The 17,626-nt window shown below is 43.0% G+C and overlaps 1 protein-coding gene across 2 annotated transcripts in view; it reads left to right on the top strand.

Moving 5' to 3' along the window:
- CARD11 (caspase recruitment domain family member 11) overlaps positions 1-9,048 on the top strand; it is a 45,105-nt gene extending 36,057 nt beyond the window's left edge. Inside the window, exons 18-25 of one of the 2 annotated variants that reach the window (XM_079320566.1) lie at positions 1,004-1,244; positions 1,653-1,749; positions 2,788-2,883; positions 3,811-3,943; positions 4,482-4,661; positions 5,816-5,940; positions 6,773-6,888; positions 7,449-9,048. In XM_079320566.1, coding sequence (XP_079176692.1) covers positions 1,004-1,244; positions 1,653-1,749; positions 2,788-2,883; positions 3,811-3,943; positions 4,482-4,661; positions 5,816-5,940; positions 6,773-6,888; positions 7,449-7,653 — 1,193 coding nt within the window. In that variant the 3' untranslated portion in view covers positions 7,654-9,048. Of the gene's footprint in view, positions 1-1,003; positions 1,245-1,652; positions 1,750-2,787; positions 2,884-3,810; positions 3,944-4,446; positions 4,662-5,815; positions 5,941-6,772; positions 6,889-7,448 lie in introns of those variants that run through there. The other variant, XM_079320567.1, reaches the window with a different exon arrangement.
- The last annotated feature ends 8,578 nt before the right edge of the window (positions 9,049-17,626 follow it).

Raw genomic sequence — 17,626 nt, 5'->3', positions numbered from 1 at the left:
AAGTAATCCCAGGGCTTTTACAGCAACTTGTCTGGAAGAGAGTGACAAGACCAGCAAATCCTTTGTATTGGGATAAATCTGGAGCATACCACTGGTGTTAATTACAGCTCCTCTGTGGAACTGCTTCAGCTTTTCTTGTCAACAGGATTCTGAAAAATCTACATGGTGGTCAATAGTAACATGACTCATGAAACATGCTCAAGCTTATTTTTATGTACAGTTTTCTGCATACAATGTGGCGAGCTGAGTGATCTTTATTCAGCTGGTCGATTTAGCATTTACCTGATGGAGTTGCCCTGTTTATTACCTTTGTGGCTTTATCTTATCTCTTACAGCTGGAGTTCATGTGTGGCAAACAGAATTTGATCTTAGTGTTCAGGCTCTATAATGATAATTTCAGGTTATGAATCAAAAAATGCATTCCAAAATCCATTCTTTACTGGTGTGTATAAATGGGTGTTCACGTTCTTATGCTGATTAGAGAATTTCAGCTGCATAGATCATGCAGGAAGTGATGCCTTTGATTTTCTTTGATGTTTTCAATGGTAAGAAAGACTATTGCAATTTTTTGAGCATCACTTAACTGCAGATAAAGCATGTTATAGATTCTGGGAGTGCCAATTAGAGCTAATAATAAGAGAAATAGCTTGTCATTAAAATTGGTGGCAGAACTCACACAGTACTTAGAGGGCAGAGCTGTAGCTGTGCCTGTGTCTTTGCTGAGAAGTTCTGTTTCACAGCTCATATGGGGATTACTGAGAATGGAGTTTCCTAAAGGTAGCATTACAATGAGAATATTCTCACAGAGCTGACAGCAGCAGCATGAGCTGTCCCTGGGTCAGTGTCCCATCAGTGTCTCTGAGCTTGCTGGAGCTACTGCAAGCAGCACTCTGGAAGTACAAACCTCTCTGAGAGAAACTCAGTTCTTGCTGTGGCTGTCCCAGAGGGAATGCAGCAGGAGCAGAGTGTGAGACCCTGCCTCCCCCTTCCCTCCCTGCTGCAGGGTACCGCAAGCTGCTGTGGGAGCTGGAGGAGGGGCTCATCACCTCGGGGGACTCATTTCACATCCGCCTCAACCTGAACATCTCCAGCCAGCTGGACTGCTGCTCCCTGTCAGTGAAGTGCGATGAGATCGTGCACATTCTCGACACCATGTACCAGGGCAGGTGTGAGTGGCTGTGTGCCAGGGTGGATCCCTTCACTGACAGGGACCTGGAGATGGGGACCATCCCCAGCTACAGCAGGTGAGAGACACTGAGTGACCATTCCTGAGAGCAGGGATCTGAAACACAGAACTTGATTACTGCTTTAAGGAAAGAGGTGTCTATGTCTTAAATATTGAGATAAAGTCTGATGTTAAACTGTAGTATGAGCTATAAAACTTAAGAATGGAGATCACAAATGTTACCTGAAAAAATAAAGTGGGTCACTCAAAAAGTATCATATGCAAATATTCCATGGATATTCTTCAATCCTTAACTGCACTGCAGTTCTTCATATTGTTCTTTTCCTGCCTTTACTGCATGGTTCAGTCAGTCCTCACTGCTATTTCTGTTTCATCTTTTCTGTAGGCACAGACCCATTGCAATCCAGCTTTCTTCTGAGTGGTTTCAAAAATACCTTGATCTGTGTGATTTCACCCTTTCTTTCAGAGCCCAGCAGCTCCTTTTGGTGAAGCTGCAGCGGTTGATGAACAGAGGAAGCAAAGATGAGACAGAGAACTCCTACAACACCCTTCGGGCACTGCGGGTAAGTATCTACAACAAGCACCTCACACTCCCCTGCTACTGGTTTTTCATTTTTCATCATCATTTTACAGAAATTCCTGTTTACTCTCTCTGTAGGTTTTGATTGTGTCAGGCAATGGGCACCTTCTGTTTGCTTTAAATTATATTGTCCCTTTGAATGAACCCAGCTCTGATTCACTATTAACCCTTCCAGCTAGGAGGGACTACACTTTAAAAGTCCAAACTCTGTTCTGTGTTTTAGTTACCCTTCTCATGTTTCTCTGCCTGTAAACATTTAATGCATCTTCATGTACACATGAGGAAGAAGCTGTGTCCTTGCAGTTAATAATCAGAATTATTTCTCACCTATTGTGAATAAGCCTTTTAACCACAGAGTCTGTTGTCCCACTTCAGAAAGACCTGTCTCTTCCAGCCTGGATGCTGTGGAGAGAATTGGGATTATCAGGCCTTTGCACACAACAGCCCTTCTCATTTTTCCTTCTCCATCACTTAAAGCAGTTTAATTTGTCTCTCTTTATACCCTAAAATTCCATTTTTACACAATTAAAACTGCCTTCTTGGCGTATTAGTTACCATAAGTTATTTTTAGCATCTGGGATATATTCATGCTTCTAAGTTTTGCAGACAGGTAGACAGTGCTTGTGCTTGATTTCAGTCAAGGTTAAGTGTCAGACATTCCTTCTGTGCTCACGGCCCCACTGATCAAAGGGACAGAGATCACTGGCACAGGTGCTTGTGAAAGCAAAAGCTGTGCATGCTCTTTCTTGGTGCAGAAATTATCTCTTTCTCAGGTGTGGAGAACAGTCTGTGAACACAGGAATGTGAAGACCAGTGAAAAAGCAGTGTTTGCCACCACAGGCCATGCTATGTCCACTGTTTGCTTAGAACATTGTATTTGGGATAGGTATCAATCACTATCCCTTCCCTTGGAAATATAAAATATCTGATTTGGCTTCTTTTGTTTCTCAAATATTATGATTTTTAAAAAAATACAAACATAGAGTGGGAGGAAGAAAAGCTCTGTGTTATTTTTTGGTAGAATACATTGCAGCCAGAGGAGCCTGCCCTGCAGAACGACCCAAAAACCAGCCCTCGCCTATCCAGAGCAAGCTTTCTTTTGGGCCAGATTTTACAGGTAATAAAGTTCAAATCCACAGGGCAATGTCTGAAATAGTGGATCTGAGCAGTAGATATCCTCAAGCTATCCTAATTCACCCAGAAATCCCAGCCCAGGTCTAGAGGTTGTATCAGAATTTATTCCTATCAAAAAGAGATTTAATGCATGAAGGAGAAGGATGGGTTGTGTTTTCTGTTGTGATGTGGGGTGTTTGTTTTTAAGAGCATGGTTTCCATTACTTATGTGCCTTGAGGAATCCCCCACATATGCCATCAGAGGCTGAAATGTGCTTTCTTGGTACCACAAGGACATATCCAATGGGCTGGATCAAATCTCCAAGTCTCTAAGATCAGAAAACAGTCCTTTAATTGTGGGCCAGTGACTGTGAGTGTGACAGAGACTGTGGGGTGAAAGACAAAGCCTTGTGAAGGAAGGTGGTTGGGAAAGGTTAGCAAATACTGGAGGAGGAGTTAATGTTTGGATAGAGGAATAGGCTGGTGGATGAGGAAGGAAAGCATGAAGCCTATTTCTCATGTAAAATGACTGTAAAAAGATGCCATTTGGGAGTTTTTAAGTCTCTCTGGTAGAGCAAAGAAGAGGCAGTTTGGATATAGCCTGGGATACATTTGTGCATATACTCTGGGTATGATGTACACATGAGTGCTTGTACTGGTGATAGCAGGGAGTTCTGTGGAGGGAAAACATGCCTCTTAAGAGCAGAGAACAAAACAACAAATCCCAAATGGGATTAAAACAGGCTCTGAAACAGATCTATGATATTTAAAGAGTCTTAGAATTCAGTTCACAGATCCATGGAGTCCTGTGTTTGATAGACAAAAGTCATTCAGATCTTGTAGGTAACGAGTGTTGGCTGATGAATACATGGGAGGGTAAACAATGCAATAAATGAGGTTCAAAACTCTCTTCTTTTTGTTCACTTTTTAGTTTGTCAGTAGGTCTGAGAACAAATACAAACGAATGAACAGCAACGAGCGGGTCCGCATTGTCACAGGCTGGCCCTCGGGGCTGGCACTCAGCTCATCTGAAGGGAAGAAGCAGCTGCCTGATAAACTGGAAGGTACAAATCTAAAACAGCCTTTGCACACATGGCTCTGACACAAAGGCCTGCATAAACATCTACTGAACAGCATGGCTGCAAAATCTATCACAGGTCTTGCATTTGTGGTCCACTCTGCAAAAGTTCAACAGCAATTGTGACCAAAACTGATTTTGCTAAAAGTGCTTGGAGCATCAAGCCTTCACAGGCAGCTTTAGGACACTGAATTCCCCTGTTTGGCTGGCAGGTCTTCCTGGGTGCTTTCTTGCCTTTTGCTCCAAAACTTTAACTTGGAGTAAGTCAAGCTAACAAGCAGAGAGTCTCCAAGCAAATGTTGTGTTGAAGAGGTTAAGAAATAATCTCTTGAATGCCAGAGGCAGTTGAATTATTTAGTATTATGTTGGACATCATAGTGCTGTGAGTATAGTAAAAACAACCCCAGCAAAAGGCAAGGAGGACCAGTATGACTAACCATGTCATTTCATGTGTGTCTCCTTTTTTTTTCTCCAAATATTGATGGAGAGGAACCCAGAAGATAAATGTCTTGTTCTTTGCTCAGATTTGGATTCCGAGAGTGAGCTGGATAAGAAGCTCAGTCTGATCCCTTATAGCTTGGTGAGACCCATCCACTGCGAGCGCAGGCGCCCCGTGCTGTTCACCCCCACCATGCTGGCCAAGCCCTTGGTGCAGAAACTTCTCAACTCTGGAGGTGCCCTGGAATTCAACATATGCAAGCCAGGTAATGGGATAAGAGAGGGCTGTGACTGTCAGCCCTCAGTGTTGGAAATATGAACATATATATGCGTGCACACGTAGGGGAATGCACATGTGAGAGTTGCTTGAGGTACTTCAAGTCACATCAGAGTGATGTGTAGCTGTAAATCCTGCTTTTTGTGACTATCTGGGATATTTGAATGTTTTTGAGACAGCCAGTACACATGGTTATGAGATTCTGTGTCTATAAATATTATCCATGTGTATGCTGTGTGGTTGCTAGGCTGCCCCTCAGAGACTGAAATGCTGTGAGTGCTCTTTCTGTTTGCATACTGTTTGCATACTGCATATCTAGGCAATGTGAAATTTTGATTAATTTGTTTCTAGTATTTGCTATTATGAGGAATATCTTCCCTAGAGCGACTTTAGGTTTCTGTCTCATCCAAGCTGTGAAGATTGTGCATTTGATCTGCTGGAAAGACTGATTTTCTTCCATGCTAAGTATTTACTATTAAAGCAGTACGCAGTGCCGTGATGGCTGCAGGGCAGGATTGTATACAACCCAGCATTAAACAGAGCTGACGTTTCATTTTTACACTAATATTGAATACCCACAGCATAGTATGCAGCCTTACAGTCATCCAGACAGAGAAACTGAGAAGTTAAGTATTATAATAAATATCCCCTGTCTTGCAACATAAAACAAAAGCTTTGATGTAGAGCTGCAATTCACAAGGGGGCCGGTACCACACATTGCAACCTAAGCCAAATTTTTTTGAAACTTTAAACACAAATGTTGGAACACTAAATCCTTGCTTTAGCATCCTGTGCTGAGAGACCACCTTTTTTTAGCACTTCCCAGCATCTGCCATCCCTGAACTGTTACTATATAACATTAGGTGCTGGAATTGTATTTACTGTTTTAATTTAATGCCTTCACAGTGTTGTAGTAATTGCCCAAGGACTCATTGGTGCAGGATATAGCTGAGATGCTCAGATGTGATCAGATTAGGCTTTAATTGAATTCAATGGAAGAAATGAGGCAGCTGTTAAGACAATTCATTGCTCATCCTCCTTCCCTGAACCATTCTTACATCCCATGTAAAGTACTACTGAATACTTTTCTATGTGTTCTCCTGCTGTAAATTTGATTCTGTCCCCATCCATATCTCTTCCTAGATATTGTAACAAAGGAAGAGTTCTTAAAGAAGCAAAGGACTGAGACTGTCATCTTCAGCAGAGAAAAGAATCTGAACACATATGAATGTATTGTACCTGCCAACATCGAGGCTGTTGCTGCCAAGGTGCTCACAGAGCTGTGTGTCCCTTCTCTGGGCTCTCTGTGAATCTCTCTGCAATGTTTTGGATAACAAACTGACCAATTTACAGTTGCACAGTTCTCTCTCTTGCCCTCCTTCAATCTCAGATTTTTGTTTATTCCCCCAAATGATTTTTATTTGTGCTCTTACTTCTCCTTTTCTTTCCCATCTTCTGCTGTATCCTTTTATATTCTGCCTCATTCCCCGTGATGACCCACATAGATGCAGTTAAATATCCTTTCATTTTCTGTGCTCCATCCTTTATTCATTTACTTTTCATATCATAAGTATATATGAATAGACAAGAGAGTAAGAGATACAAGGACCTAGACAAAGGAAAGAGAAGCCTGAAACCCAGACACAGGTGTACAAAACAAAGACAACAATGCCCAAGACAGAGATCTTATGTCAAGCAGAGTAGATTTGATGTACAGCATGGAAAAAATTGAGAATTAAAGTGATGGGTTTTTGTCTCTCAAGTAGTTGCAGTAGATGTTCTTTCCAAACAAAAAGCAAGTCTGTGTGTTTGTGTCTATATGCAAAACTGGTATTTTATACTACTTTTCATCATTATAGCAATCCATTTCTGTTTCAAACCTTTTTAGAAAGCTGTTAAGCTCAACTGTTATTTGACTGACTAGTTTTAAACCAGTAGGAGGAGCTGGACTTTAAATGTCTATTTGATTAAAAGGTTTTAAATCAGTACAATGGTAAATAGAGAGCTTTCCAAATGACCCCATAAGGGATAGATATCATTATCTTGAGATTCCACAGCAGTAAATTTTCCTTTGTGACACTGTTATGACTTTGTTTTTAGAACAAGCATTGTCTCCTGGAAGCTGGAATAAGCTGCACGAAGGATTTAATCAAAGCCAAGATATATCCTATTGTTCTCTTTATAAGAGTCTCAGAGAAAAACATCAAGAGATTCAGGTAACATGTCAAACCTTTTGCATATTTGATGTTCTGTCTTATTCAGTGAATAATTCTTGAGTCCAATAATGTTCTCACTGAGAGAAATAAAGAACCTCATCCCTCTCCATCTGGTACTTCTATGTGCACTATTTCCTCCCATGACTCCTCCCTGAAATCTTACAACCAGAGAAAGCAGGAATTCCCCAAATCTGGCACTCTTTCACTGTCACTGGTGGCAATGAGCATTGTGGGAGGATGAGACCAAAGAAAATGTGGTTTTCTCCATGCTCAGCACTCCCACAGCATTTCTTTAGGTAATGCAAGCTGGAAGAGAAGAGCTTGTAAACACTTACACTCTCCCTCCATTCAATCCTCTTAAATTGTTTCCCCATAGCAAATATTTCTCCTTGGGGACAGCATGGAGGTAAAGGGATGGTAGACCTGGAGTAGTTGCATTCCTCACTGTTTTTATTGCTCGTAAGTAGTTAGGAGAAAATAAATTCGTGATGGGACAGCTGGGAGTACAGGATTAACTTAAGATGCAAGGCATTTATTTTTGGTCTGCTCATTTGATTCAGGAAACTGCTGCCTAAGCCAGAGACTGAGGATGAGTTTTTACGGATGTGCCGCCTGAAGGAGAAGGAGCTGGAAGCTCTGCCCTGCCTTTATGCCTCTGTGGAGGCAGAGACATGGAGCAGCATTGAGGATCTTATCCGCACAATAAAGGACAGGATTGGGGAAGAGCAGAGGAAAACCATCTGGATAGATGAAGATCAGCTATGAAAAGCCCTAAGTACCACGGAGCTCTTTGGTGAGGAAAGGACACATCCAGGTGGAGCAGGGGCTCACAGAATTCTCTGGTTAGGTGTTCAGAGCTCACTCCTGTTTCACCCTTGCTGGCTGGGCACTTGCTGCTGGCAGGATGCATGTCTGGAACAGGACTGGAGCTGTGTTGAAGAGTCAGAGTCTCAGATGCTGGGATCCAGGCTAAGGGGCCACCACCACTGGTATTTCATAAAGGACAGCATCTGTTTAACACATGAGGACAGAGATCTTGAGAGGGAGCTTGGGGTAATTTATTATGTTCCAAATATGGATATCTTTTGTCTCATTGAAAACTTCTGATGAGACCAAGTAAGTGGAATCTGAAAGGGATAAGGCATGGCGATTGGGCTTCAGGATGGGGAATTGAGCTGTACCTCACACCCCCCCCCCCCAGGTGAGATTCTGAACATTCCCAGCTGAGGAAGCTGGAGGCTGGTTGGGAGCAGCAGAAACACAACTGCTGATGGTCAAAGCAGCTCTGTAGGCCTCTTTGTCCACAGCCATTTTAATCAAAAGTGAAGAAAATAGCTATTCCTCCTGGCCTTAACTAAAATGAACACTTTCTCTTTCTTTTGAAACCCCAGTTTTATTTAACAGTTTTGCAGGTCTCCTTTGTAATCCAGGAAAACAGACTTCACTGTCCCAGTGGCACATCAGATCTTTCCAGATCTGCCAAGGTTTCATTTAGTTTATCCCTGCCTCTGCATCGTATTCATTTGTACATCTCTCAGTTTTTAACACTTTTTTACTCATGGAAAATACCACAGTGCCTTCTTTGGACAACAGGTTTCTCTGTTTCTTCTGAAATATTTCTCTACAACATCATTGTCTGCCAACATGCCTGCTCTCGACAGGAAGGACTATTCTGAGAAGAAAAAAAAAGAGAATTTCATAAGCCAGTAATTGCTGTGAACCACTCAGTCCTTGACCTGTGTGCCGTGAGTGACAGCGAGGAAACTGGCGGGCACCACGCTGTGCTGTGGCCAAGTGGGATAATGCTTCCAGAAGTGTGTGTAGGGCTGAGGAGACCATGTCCCATTTTCAAAAGCACTTAAATCCTCAGAGAGTTTAAGTTCCACTGCTCATGAGTGTGACTTAGACTGCTAAATCTCTTCAGTCTTTGAAATCTTTCCTTTCGACATTAGGCGCTGTACGGAGATTGCCAAATTGATCCAATAAAACTGACCTGATAATAATGACTCGTGCAATTGCTGATCTGAAATGCAATAAAAATTGACCTACAGATGAAGAGTGGTCCATCCCATTGTCCTTAGATCCTTCATTCCTTGCCATATCCCTCCCTTTTAAGATGCATTTAATAACAAATTTCCTTTCCTTCTGCATTCATCTGCAGTCCCCCATCTTGGTGCTGTGGGCTGATGTACAGCAGCAGGCAATAAAAAGCCAATCAGAATCTAAACAAAACATCTGGCCTGGTTGCCTTCACTAGATTAGCTGCTCCCTTGTCTTTGCAACAAACTTCTGCTCTGGGTGTCTCTCAGGTAGACTGGGTCAGCTCATGTTGGCTTGTGGGATTGTGCTTTTCCTTTATGCTCTTTTTTCCTTTATGCTCTTCTCTTTTATGCACATTATTTTTTAACTAATGCAATCTTCGAGAAGTAATTTATGTCACTTTACATCTAATTGCTGCTGCTGTGTTTCTCAAGTTATTAATGTTTGAAAGAATGTTCAGAGCTAGCACTTCTCAGAGAGTAGCTCTTTACCTGCCCAGTGCCATCTGCTTGGACTGTGCAAGCAGGGGGATACTTCCATGTGCAATCTCTTTACAAAAAGGACAGGCTGCACACACAATTTGCAACTCCCTCCAGGGCAAAGAATAACAACCAGTTGGGGTATATATAGAACAAATTGGATGATTCTTCAGAGATCCTCTGTAGCTCAAGCAGAAATAAGAAAGCATCATTTGGAAAAACTAAGCCTTCCAGGACCATTTTGCATTCATTCCTAATGCCCTGATAATGCAACCTTGTGTAACAGCTGCCTGTGGTTTGTTCCTACTCCTCCTGTGAAAGCTTTTGAGTCCACAGCTGAGCAATGGGAGGGACTGCAGGAACATTTCTCAGCTGCTTCAGCAAAAAGTTCAGCCAGGTCAGCATCAGATGCCTCCAGGAGCCAGCAGCTGACTGCTCACCGGCCAGCGCGCCGAGGACACGCGTGTGCCACTGGCTGTGCCACAGGGATCTCCACCATCTGCTGGAATGGCTGCAACAGATGGCAGCTGGGGCAGAGGGGATGCACTGTCTCAGAATGCCGTGGTTGTTTCTGCAGTGATCTCTTCTCCCCATAGCTTTGTGTCTTTTTGCGTGGACAAAGCTGCAGATGTGATTTGTCCCACTTCACTTTTGGCCAAAGCCTGGAGTGCAGTGAGCACAGGTACACCTCCAAAGAGTTCTGTCTCTGACTTACTGGAGATGGCTGTCTAAGGGTGAGATGAATTACCCTCTGAACTGTCTGGAGTTTTCATTGACTACAGCAAGAAATGAGAGAATTAGCCTGGCCTTTAGCATTTAGCACTTTGATCTGTAATTTAGGACAGCTAAACTACCTTATGGGGAAAGTGGAAGTAGAGATTGAAGCAGGGAACAAGAGATCTAATTATTTCTATGAAACAAGAGAGGAATGGATACCTGGAACAGACCTTTCTTCTTATATTCAGGTGCATCTGAATTGGAAGTGTTGTAAATATTCCCTGTAAATATTGCCACAATGGAATCAGATTCTCACCTGATCTTATCAAAGGGTTAAAATGAGACAAGTTTAATGTTGATTTATTCTTTGGTTGTTTCTGTATTTTAGACAGCACTTGGTAGGAGATTTGGGGTCAATAACTAGACTTGCAAGTACCACCAAAATTCAGATATATTCCCTAAATCAGTCTAGAGAGGGAAATTTAAGCTGCAGACCTGGAGCTGGAACTGAAAGATGTGCTTGGATGCAAAGCTCAGGCCCAGCTGCCATGTGTGGATCCCTACCTAAGGTAAGCAACATTCACAGCACAACCCATTTAAAAGTCACTCATGGTTTTTAATTGAAGTCTGGGAACATTTCTTATCAATTTCTATTTTAAGTTAGAAAGGAGGTAACAGAAAGCCCAGAAATTGCCCTCTGTTTGGTCTGCTGCTTTTACTGTAAGAGGTGTAAAACATAGAATAATAACTGCCTTTCAAAATGGATTATTTGAAAACTACTTCTTCTTGACTTTAAGAGCTCACAAGAGCTTGTTGGAAAATTTTTCACATGCAGATTGTTCTTTTGAAAATGTCATTGAAAAATTGCCCACTAGAAAATGCAATTGGAAATTTTTTCAATGGAATATTGTTCTGTTAGAAAATATGTTTTCATCTAAATCAAATGTCTATGGAAATTCTTCCATTCTAACATTTCATTTTTTAAAAATTTAAAGTATTTCAATAATACTGAGGCACTCATTTTCAATATTTCACGTACTTTCAATCTTTTATCTGAAAACATTTTTGGGATTAATTTTTAATTTTTATAGGTGTAATATTTTTTAAAGTCTACATTTAAATATTTGATTTTATTAAAACACTTGTTGTTTAACATATGTTTAACATATTTGATGTTTATATACTACAAAATAATGGAAATAATGGCTTACAGGTCTTACATGTGATATAATATCTGTGATCACAAGAGAAAAATCAAACTGAGTCTGGCTTTGCATTTTGTTTAACTCTGCTGCTGAAATGATGTATTGTATAAGTCAGTATCATGCAGTTCAGCACTTTGGGGAATTGTTGCAGGTAAAAATTTCATGCAAACTTTATTACACAGAATTGGATATTCCTTTGAACCAGAATTCTGGCTGGAGGCAAAGCTGTCAATCGGTCCGGCTGCAGCACAGACAGCTCTGGCAGCACAATTTGCAGGGGGGTAGGAACACACACAAAGCAGACTTGTGCCTACAAACTTGAAGTGGAGATAGATGCCAAAGCTGGAAAAATGCCTGTAAACCTGTTAGAGGTTTCTGTATTCTTTGTGCCAAGTTATTTTCATGGCCCAGGGTTGAAGAGCTCAGCTCGAGGCTGCAGTAGGGCACTGCTGAGCCCTGGAGCTGCCTGCAGCTTCTCCAGCCCTGCCTGGGCTGGGCTGTCTGAGCAGCACTTGTTAAACTGCTCCCTGGAGACTGGGAAAGCAAGACACAGGAGTTTAGGGCTTCTGGGAGAGCAACATTCTAGGGTTTTGCAGTTATTTGTATTGTGTATTCCAAGTCATTCAGCCTTAATCAGCTTAGACCGTGACAATGTGTTCCCCTTTGGTGCAGTTTCCATCTCCTTTGCTCTTGTTCAGCTCTGAGAATTGAACAGTACCTCACAAAGAGAAACACCATCTCAAACAGGAGATTGTGATTCACTGCTTGTAAGTCACTTTGTTTCCCCCCTTTCTCCTGCTTGCTTAGTTTCCAGAGTTGCTTGCTCTGCACCCTGTGTACCACAAGAGCTCATTTGGAGTGTGCAGCCCACCAGAGCACTACAAGGTTCAGGATTCAGGGTGTCAATTGGAACAGTCATTCCAGGAAAACCTTCTGCTTTTCCAGACTCATCTGTGGAAGAAAAATGAGGCTCTCCCGTGGGTCAAGGCCATGTGTCTTTTGGTTTGGAGACCAAATCCAGTGTGAATTTTGGTTCAGGCACAGTGAATAGGGGCTTTTGAGCACTGGCAGCTTGGGTGGCAGCACAGTCATTGCCTGGGACATTCGTGGCACAGCAGGGGTGACAGTGACCCTGCTGTGCCAGTCCTGCCCCCACAGTACCTGTAGCAGTTGGGCAACTGCAGCATTCTGCCCAACTCATTCCTGGGAAGAAAACTTAATCCAACCAAGGCAGTGCTGAAAAACTGTGGCATGAGATTTCATCCATATATATTTCAAGCACTGCAGAATTCTGCCATGCTCCCAGAAATCACACTTGATAGCTCTGTAAAACTCTGTCTAATCCTCAGGGACAATCTCAGACCCTAGCACCGAGGAATTTGTGCTGTTCTTATGGACTTTCAACTGATTCCTTGTAAATTTTGAGGCTGCAGAAGCACACAGAATGCTTGGCACCCCTGCAGATTTCACCTGTAGAACTGATGCTTCCTTAAGAAGAAGGTGCTGTCACTGTCTCTGCAGGGATGCAGGAGGTGCAGAGGGCTGAGGGCACCTGTCCACACTGAGTGGCACAGCCTGGCTCCCCCAGGGCTGCCCTGCTCTCTCTCAAGGCTCTGCTGGGGGGGTGATGCCATCTGGCAGCTGGATCAAGGGTTTGAGTGGGGCTTGCCTTAAGTGGTGAGATTTCTAGTTTGATTTGAGAACCTTACCAGAAAGCCAAGTTAGAACAACAGGAAACTCATCCACCCTCCCTCCCTCCCCCACCTCCTTTTTTCTGTTCCTCTGCTGCAGAAACTGTCTGATGTTCAGATCAGAGGCTCTCCGGGGTTAAATGCACCATTAGTCACTGGAAAAAAAGGGGAAAAAAGACCTTTTAAAAGCAGATGGTAGATGATAGAGAACCTGTTTGAGAGTAACTATCTACAACTGTGTGTCTGCTTCATCAGATATTAGCATCAAAAGCTGTCTGACAATTTAGCAACAAACAACAATATTGATTTTCTTCCAAAGTGCAGATGCAGAAAGACAAAGATGGAGAGGTGGCTTTTTCAAAGGATCCCCATCATGCCTGGGCAAAGACAAGGCAGGAAAGGACCTGCAGCCTCCAGTCCCATCAGCAGGGCAGGAGCAGCCTGCAGGTGAGAGGTTCTGGAGGGAAACACAGGAGAGATGCACTGCAGCCTTATCAGGAGCCTGTGCAGAATGCAGGGACACCAGCCCAGGGAGGAAGAACAGGGGCCAGAACCAGGCTGCTCCCACCAGGGAAAATGAGAAGTAAATCAAAGTAGTGGAGCTGGGATGAAATGTGGAAGAGACATGGGATGCAGTTTGCTTCCCTTGCTGTTTTCAGAGTTTATGTGAATTAATTGCTGCAAAGCAATCTGAGCAGTATCAGCTACCACTCCTTCTGTCTCTCCCTTGAATATAGCAGCCCTCCTGACTTTTCAGGGCACTGCCAAAATAGCCATTTTAACACCTTAGCATCTGAAAAAATTCCACTTTAGAACAAAGATTTCTCCTTATCCCTTGTCCTATTAATTTCTTTTTCACATATTGGTAGAAAATCCTCCTCGTGGTCAGCAGTTGGCTCTTGGAACCATTTCTTGGTGATGAGTGTTGGGTATATCCAGTTCTTTGGACAACAGCTCCCTACTTCTGATTTAAATTCCCTGCAACCAGTGGTCTCACATCAATTATGTACACTGCTCCTCGTCTCTGTGTCTGAAATGTCAGTGAATCTGATAATTTTTGCTCACAGAGGTGGGAAACTAACAAGGATCTCTGGCACAGCCTGCAGTGATAGCATCTACCAAGGCATTAGCAAAACAGCAAGGAGACAGAAAAAGGCACTGACACTTGCTAAAGTTCAACCCCCTGCTCAAACAGCAGCAGTCAAAGAAGTCCTAACAGAGTGCTTAGGGAGGCACCAGGGCACATCAGGACACTGCTCAGGAAGGGCTGCACGAGGCAATCTCCAACCACAGTCATGGAAACATTTGGAAAGAGCAGGAAAGAAATAAACACAGTAAGAAATAAAGAATAACTCATAATTAAACTGATTTACTCCTGGCAGAAATGAACACAATTCCATTAACTTTCAGTTCCATCTAAATACACATCAGAAAGAAACTAAGCTGGATATCAACTCTGACCTAGTTGGAGTTCTTTATACTAACATTACTGTATTGTTAAGATACTGTTTTAAGAGCCAGTTTTGGGCTGTTGCCTTCATTTTTGCACCCTAGAGGAAGCCAGTGGGGTAAACTTCTATTAAATGAATGTGAAAAATTGATGCCTGGTTCTAAGTGCACATTTATAAATATAACATCAAATTCAGTGGCTCACAACAGCTCCTGTCCCATAGAGCTCTGCCCTTGGAGCCTGCCCTGTGCTGGTGGTGGCTGACCCAGCCTCCTGGGCCATCCCAGCACCTTCCAAACACCCTGGGAATATTCAGCTTTGTCATTGTAGCCTGTCTGCAGCATTTGCTTCCCCATATCCTGGTGCTGAGGTGATTTGCTCATTATCAGATTGCTGTTTATTAATCAAAGTGGTAACAATGGGACGGAGGAGCTGGAATACAGCACAGACAGTGCTTCATTTGTTCCAATTGATTTTCCTATCACATTTTATTACTACTATTTACTTTGTATGCCTCAGGAAGATTGAACTGCACTGTGCAGAAGGGGTAGGGATTTGAATTTCTCTTCTCTTTAGCTCCTTCTATTTCTGTGGTGATAGTCAGAACAGAGGGTTCTTCCAGCAACTAAGCCATGACCTTCTCTGCCACAAAACAGCATATGGAGATTCTGTGATAATGAGACTCCACCAGTGTGAGAAGTCCTGCAGGTGGAGTCCTAGGGAAAATCGTGAGAATCATGGATATTGAGCACAAATTATCTCCAAGATGACACCTTACAAATGCTCAGCACTGGCCAGAACCTCTGCTGGAGCTGAAGCAGCTGGAAGGGGCAGACCTGCAGAACAGGCACCTGTGCTTAGGCTGGGAGGAGCAGGTTGTACCAGGGGGAGGTTTTGTCCTTCAGTGAAATTAATGGATCTGTTGGTGATGAGGGGTTTTTTCCCTGCTCCTTCCTCTCTTCTCTAATGTCTTAGGTCCCTGTTGGCAAGCTGGATCTTGCAGTGTCCAGCCAGCACATGCACCCATGAGGGCAGAGCAGATGATCCCTGTCAGCAGCTCCATGGTGCTTACAGAAGCTGACGTGTGGGTCAGCAGGAGAACCCAGGGTGGCACACACTGTAAAATCACATTAATCCTCCCCTTGCCACTAACAGGGCTCACTGAGAACCTAAAGCAACTTTAAAACTGACTGAAAAACTATCAAAATCTGTGGCAAAGCTCCTATTTTCAACACAGCAGGGATTTCACTCTAGAGATTTATAAGTGTTTGAACTATATTTACTCCGAAATTGCCCCATTCAGGGAGTACAACAGGAAACTCATGGTTGGCTGCAGCTGTAGGTGTCAAGTGCAGTTGTGTGGGGAGGTGATGAGAATATATGTTTAACCAAGGCTTTGTTTTCTACACTAATTTTAGAATAAGCCTAGTTGAGGAGTGAGGAGGCAGCTCTCAGGTGGTAGCAAGTGTCATTAATAAAGTTCAAAACACAAACCACAGACAGTCAGCTGAGCTGAAAGCTTCCATGGGCTCTTCAGTGTTACTGGAAATGTGAGAGTCCTTCGGACAGGAATTTCTTTCTTATCACGAGTTTAATCTTGCTGAGATGCTGTTTTGCAATGTAGGCAGAGTGGGTGGGTGTGTGCATGTGCAAACACATGCCTGTGTCATCCCCAGCAGAATGAGTCTATGCAGACATGTGCAACATCATCACATGCCACATGACATTGGGGAGAATTGCTCCTTTTTTCCTTTTTTTTTTTTCCTTTTTATTTCTAGCAGAACTCCTTCTTTTGTTCCACCAGCAGAAGCTTTGGGTTTTAGAGCTGAGCTGTGTGTCCTGGCCCCTCTCTGAAGTACATCCATGCACTTATCACTGGACTAATATTGTCTGAGTGACTTGGACCTTGCCTGATGGCTCCCTGTCCTCCTGCTGTCAATGACCTTGAATTGCACCAAATAATTTTTTTCTCCCTATTTTTTTTTGTTTGTTTTTTTTTTTTCAGCAGCAGTGGGGGTAATTGAATGATTGTGAAAGAGGCCACTGGGCCAGTAGGGGTTAAGTGAAAATGAAAACAATGCCATTGACAGGAACATTTTTGGTCACACTTAAGGTCACAGTGAGATAACGGGTTAGGAAATTTCAGCCTGAGAATTTACCATCACCAATGGCTCCTGCAAGCACAGCCTGGGAGTGAGAGGAGGGGACAAGGAAGGAAGGAGGGGAATGTACAGACACTGGTGGTGGATTTAACCAGGACTGAGTTCAGACACCTGGAGCAGACTCTCTTGAGCAGTATTGATCAGAGTGGAAACATTAAGCATCTCTCTTAATCTGGCACTGTTTCATTCGTGCTGCATTATTATTGTTATCAGAACCTGTGATTTACCGTGGCCAGCCTGGATCAAATTCAGCAGCTGTATTTCTCCAGATTATTTTGCACTCTTCCTTACTCAAATGCTGTCTGGCAGCAGAAGTTTTACAGCTCTTTGAAGGAATAAGGTCTCCCTCCAGTGGTGGCAGGAAACAGCTCTGACTCCCTAAATCAATGAGGGCATGTGAGGCTGGGTGAGTGTGCACCACCATAAACTCCAATGGAAAATAATGTTTTGAAGGATTTTTGAAGACCTTTCACTATTAGACACCTCTTCTTATAACATTGCCCCCAGTAGAACCCCCTGTGTCTTTGAAAATCTCCTCTTGTCTGAAAATCTCCTTTTTATATTACCCTTTTCAACAAAGTAGTTTAATATGGTCAAATAGAACTGAATTCCCACTCAATTTTCCTGTTTTACTATTGCAGTAGTAATAGTTCCTATTGCTGATTGCCAAGTTGCACATGAAATACTGGGTTGGATCCCATCACCCCATGGCATGAGGTGATACAGTTCTTTAGACATTTTGCAGAAAAAAATCCCTTTGGATTAAGCTGTTTTCAGTTCAGAAGAGACATGTCCGAGCCCTGGTCACCTTGTAACAGAAAGCCATATGACACAAGTGCACTGGGGTGAAGAGATATTGATTTACCTTCTGTAAAATGAATGTAAAGTCAAAAGTCTGAGCATTTTTCAGCACCTCTCTGTACTCTGCCTGATTGGTGTGACCCTGCTTGCAAGCCCCATATCTCAGACCTTCCCCTACACATCCCACACCCTC

Source organism: Erithacus rubecula (genome assembly GCF_903797595.1).
Source record: "Erithacus rubecula genome assembly, chromosome: 17".
In the NCBI taxonomy this organism is placed as follows: domain Eukaryota; kingdom Metazoa; phylum Chordata; class Aves; order Passeriformes; family Muscicapidae; genus Erithacus; species Erithacus rubecula.
This window is presented reverse-complemented; position numbering and strand designations above follow the sequence as displayed.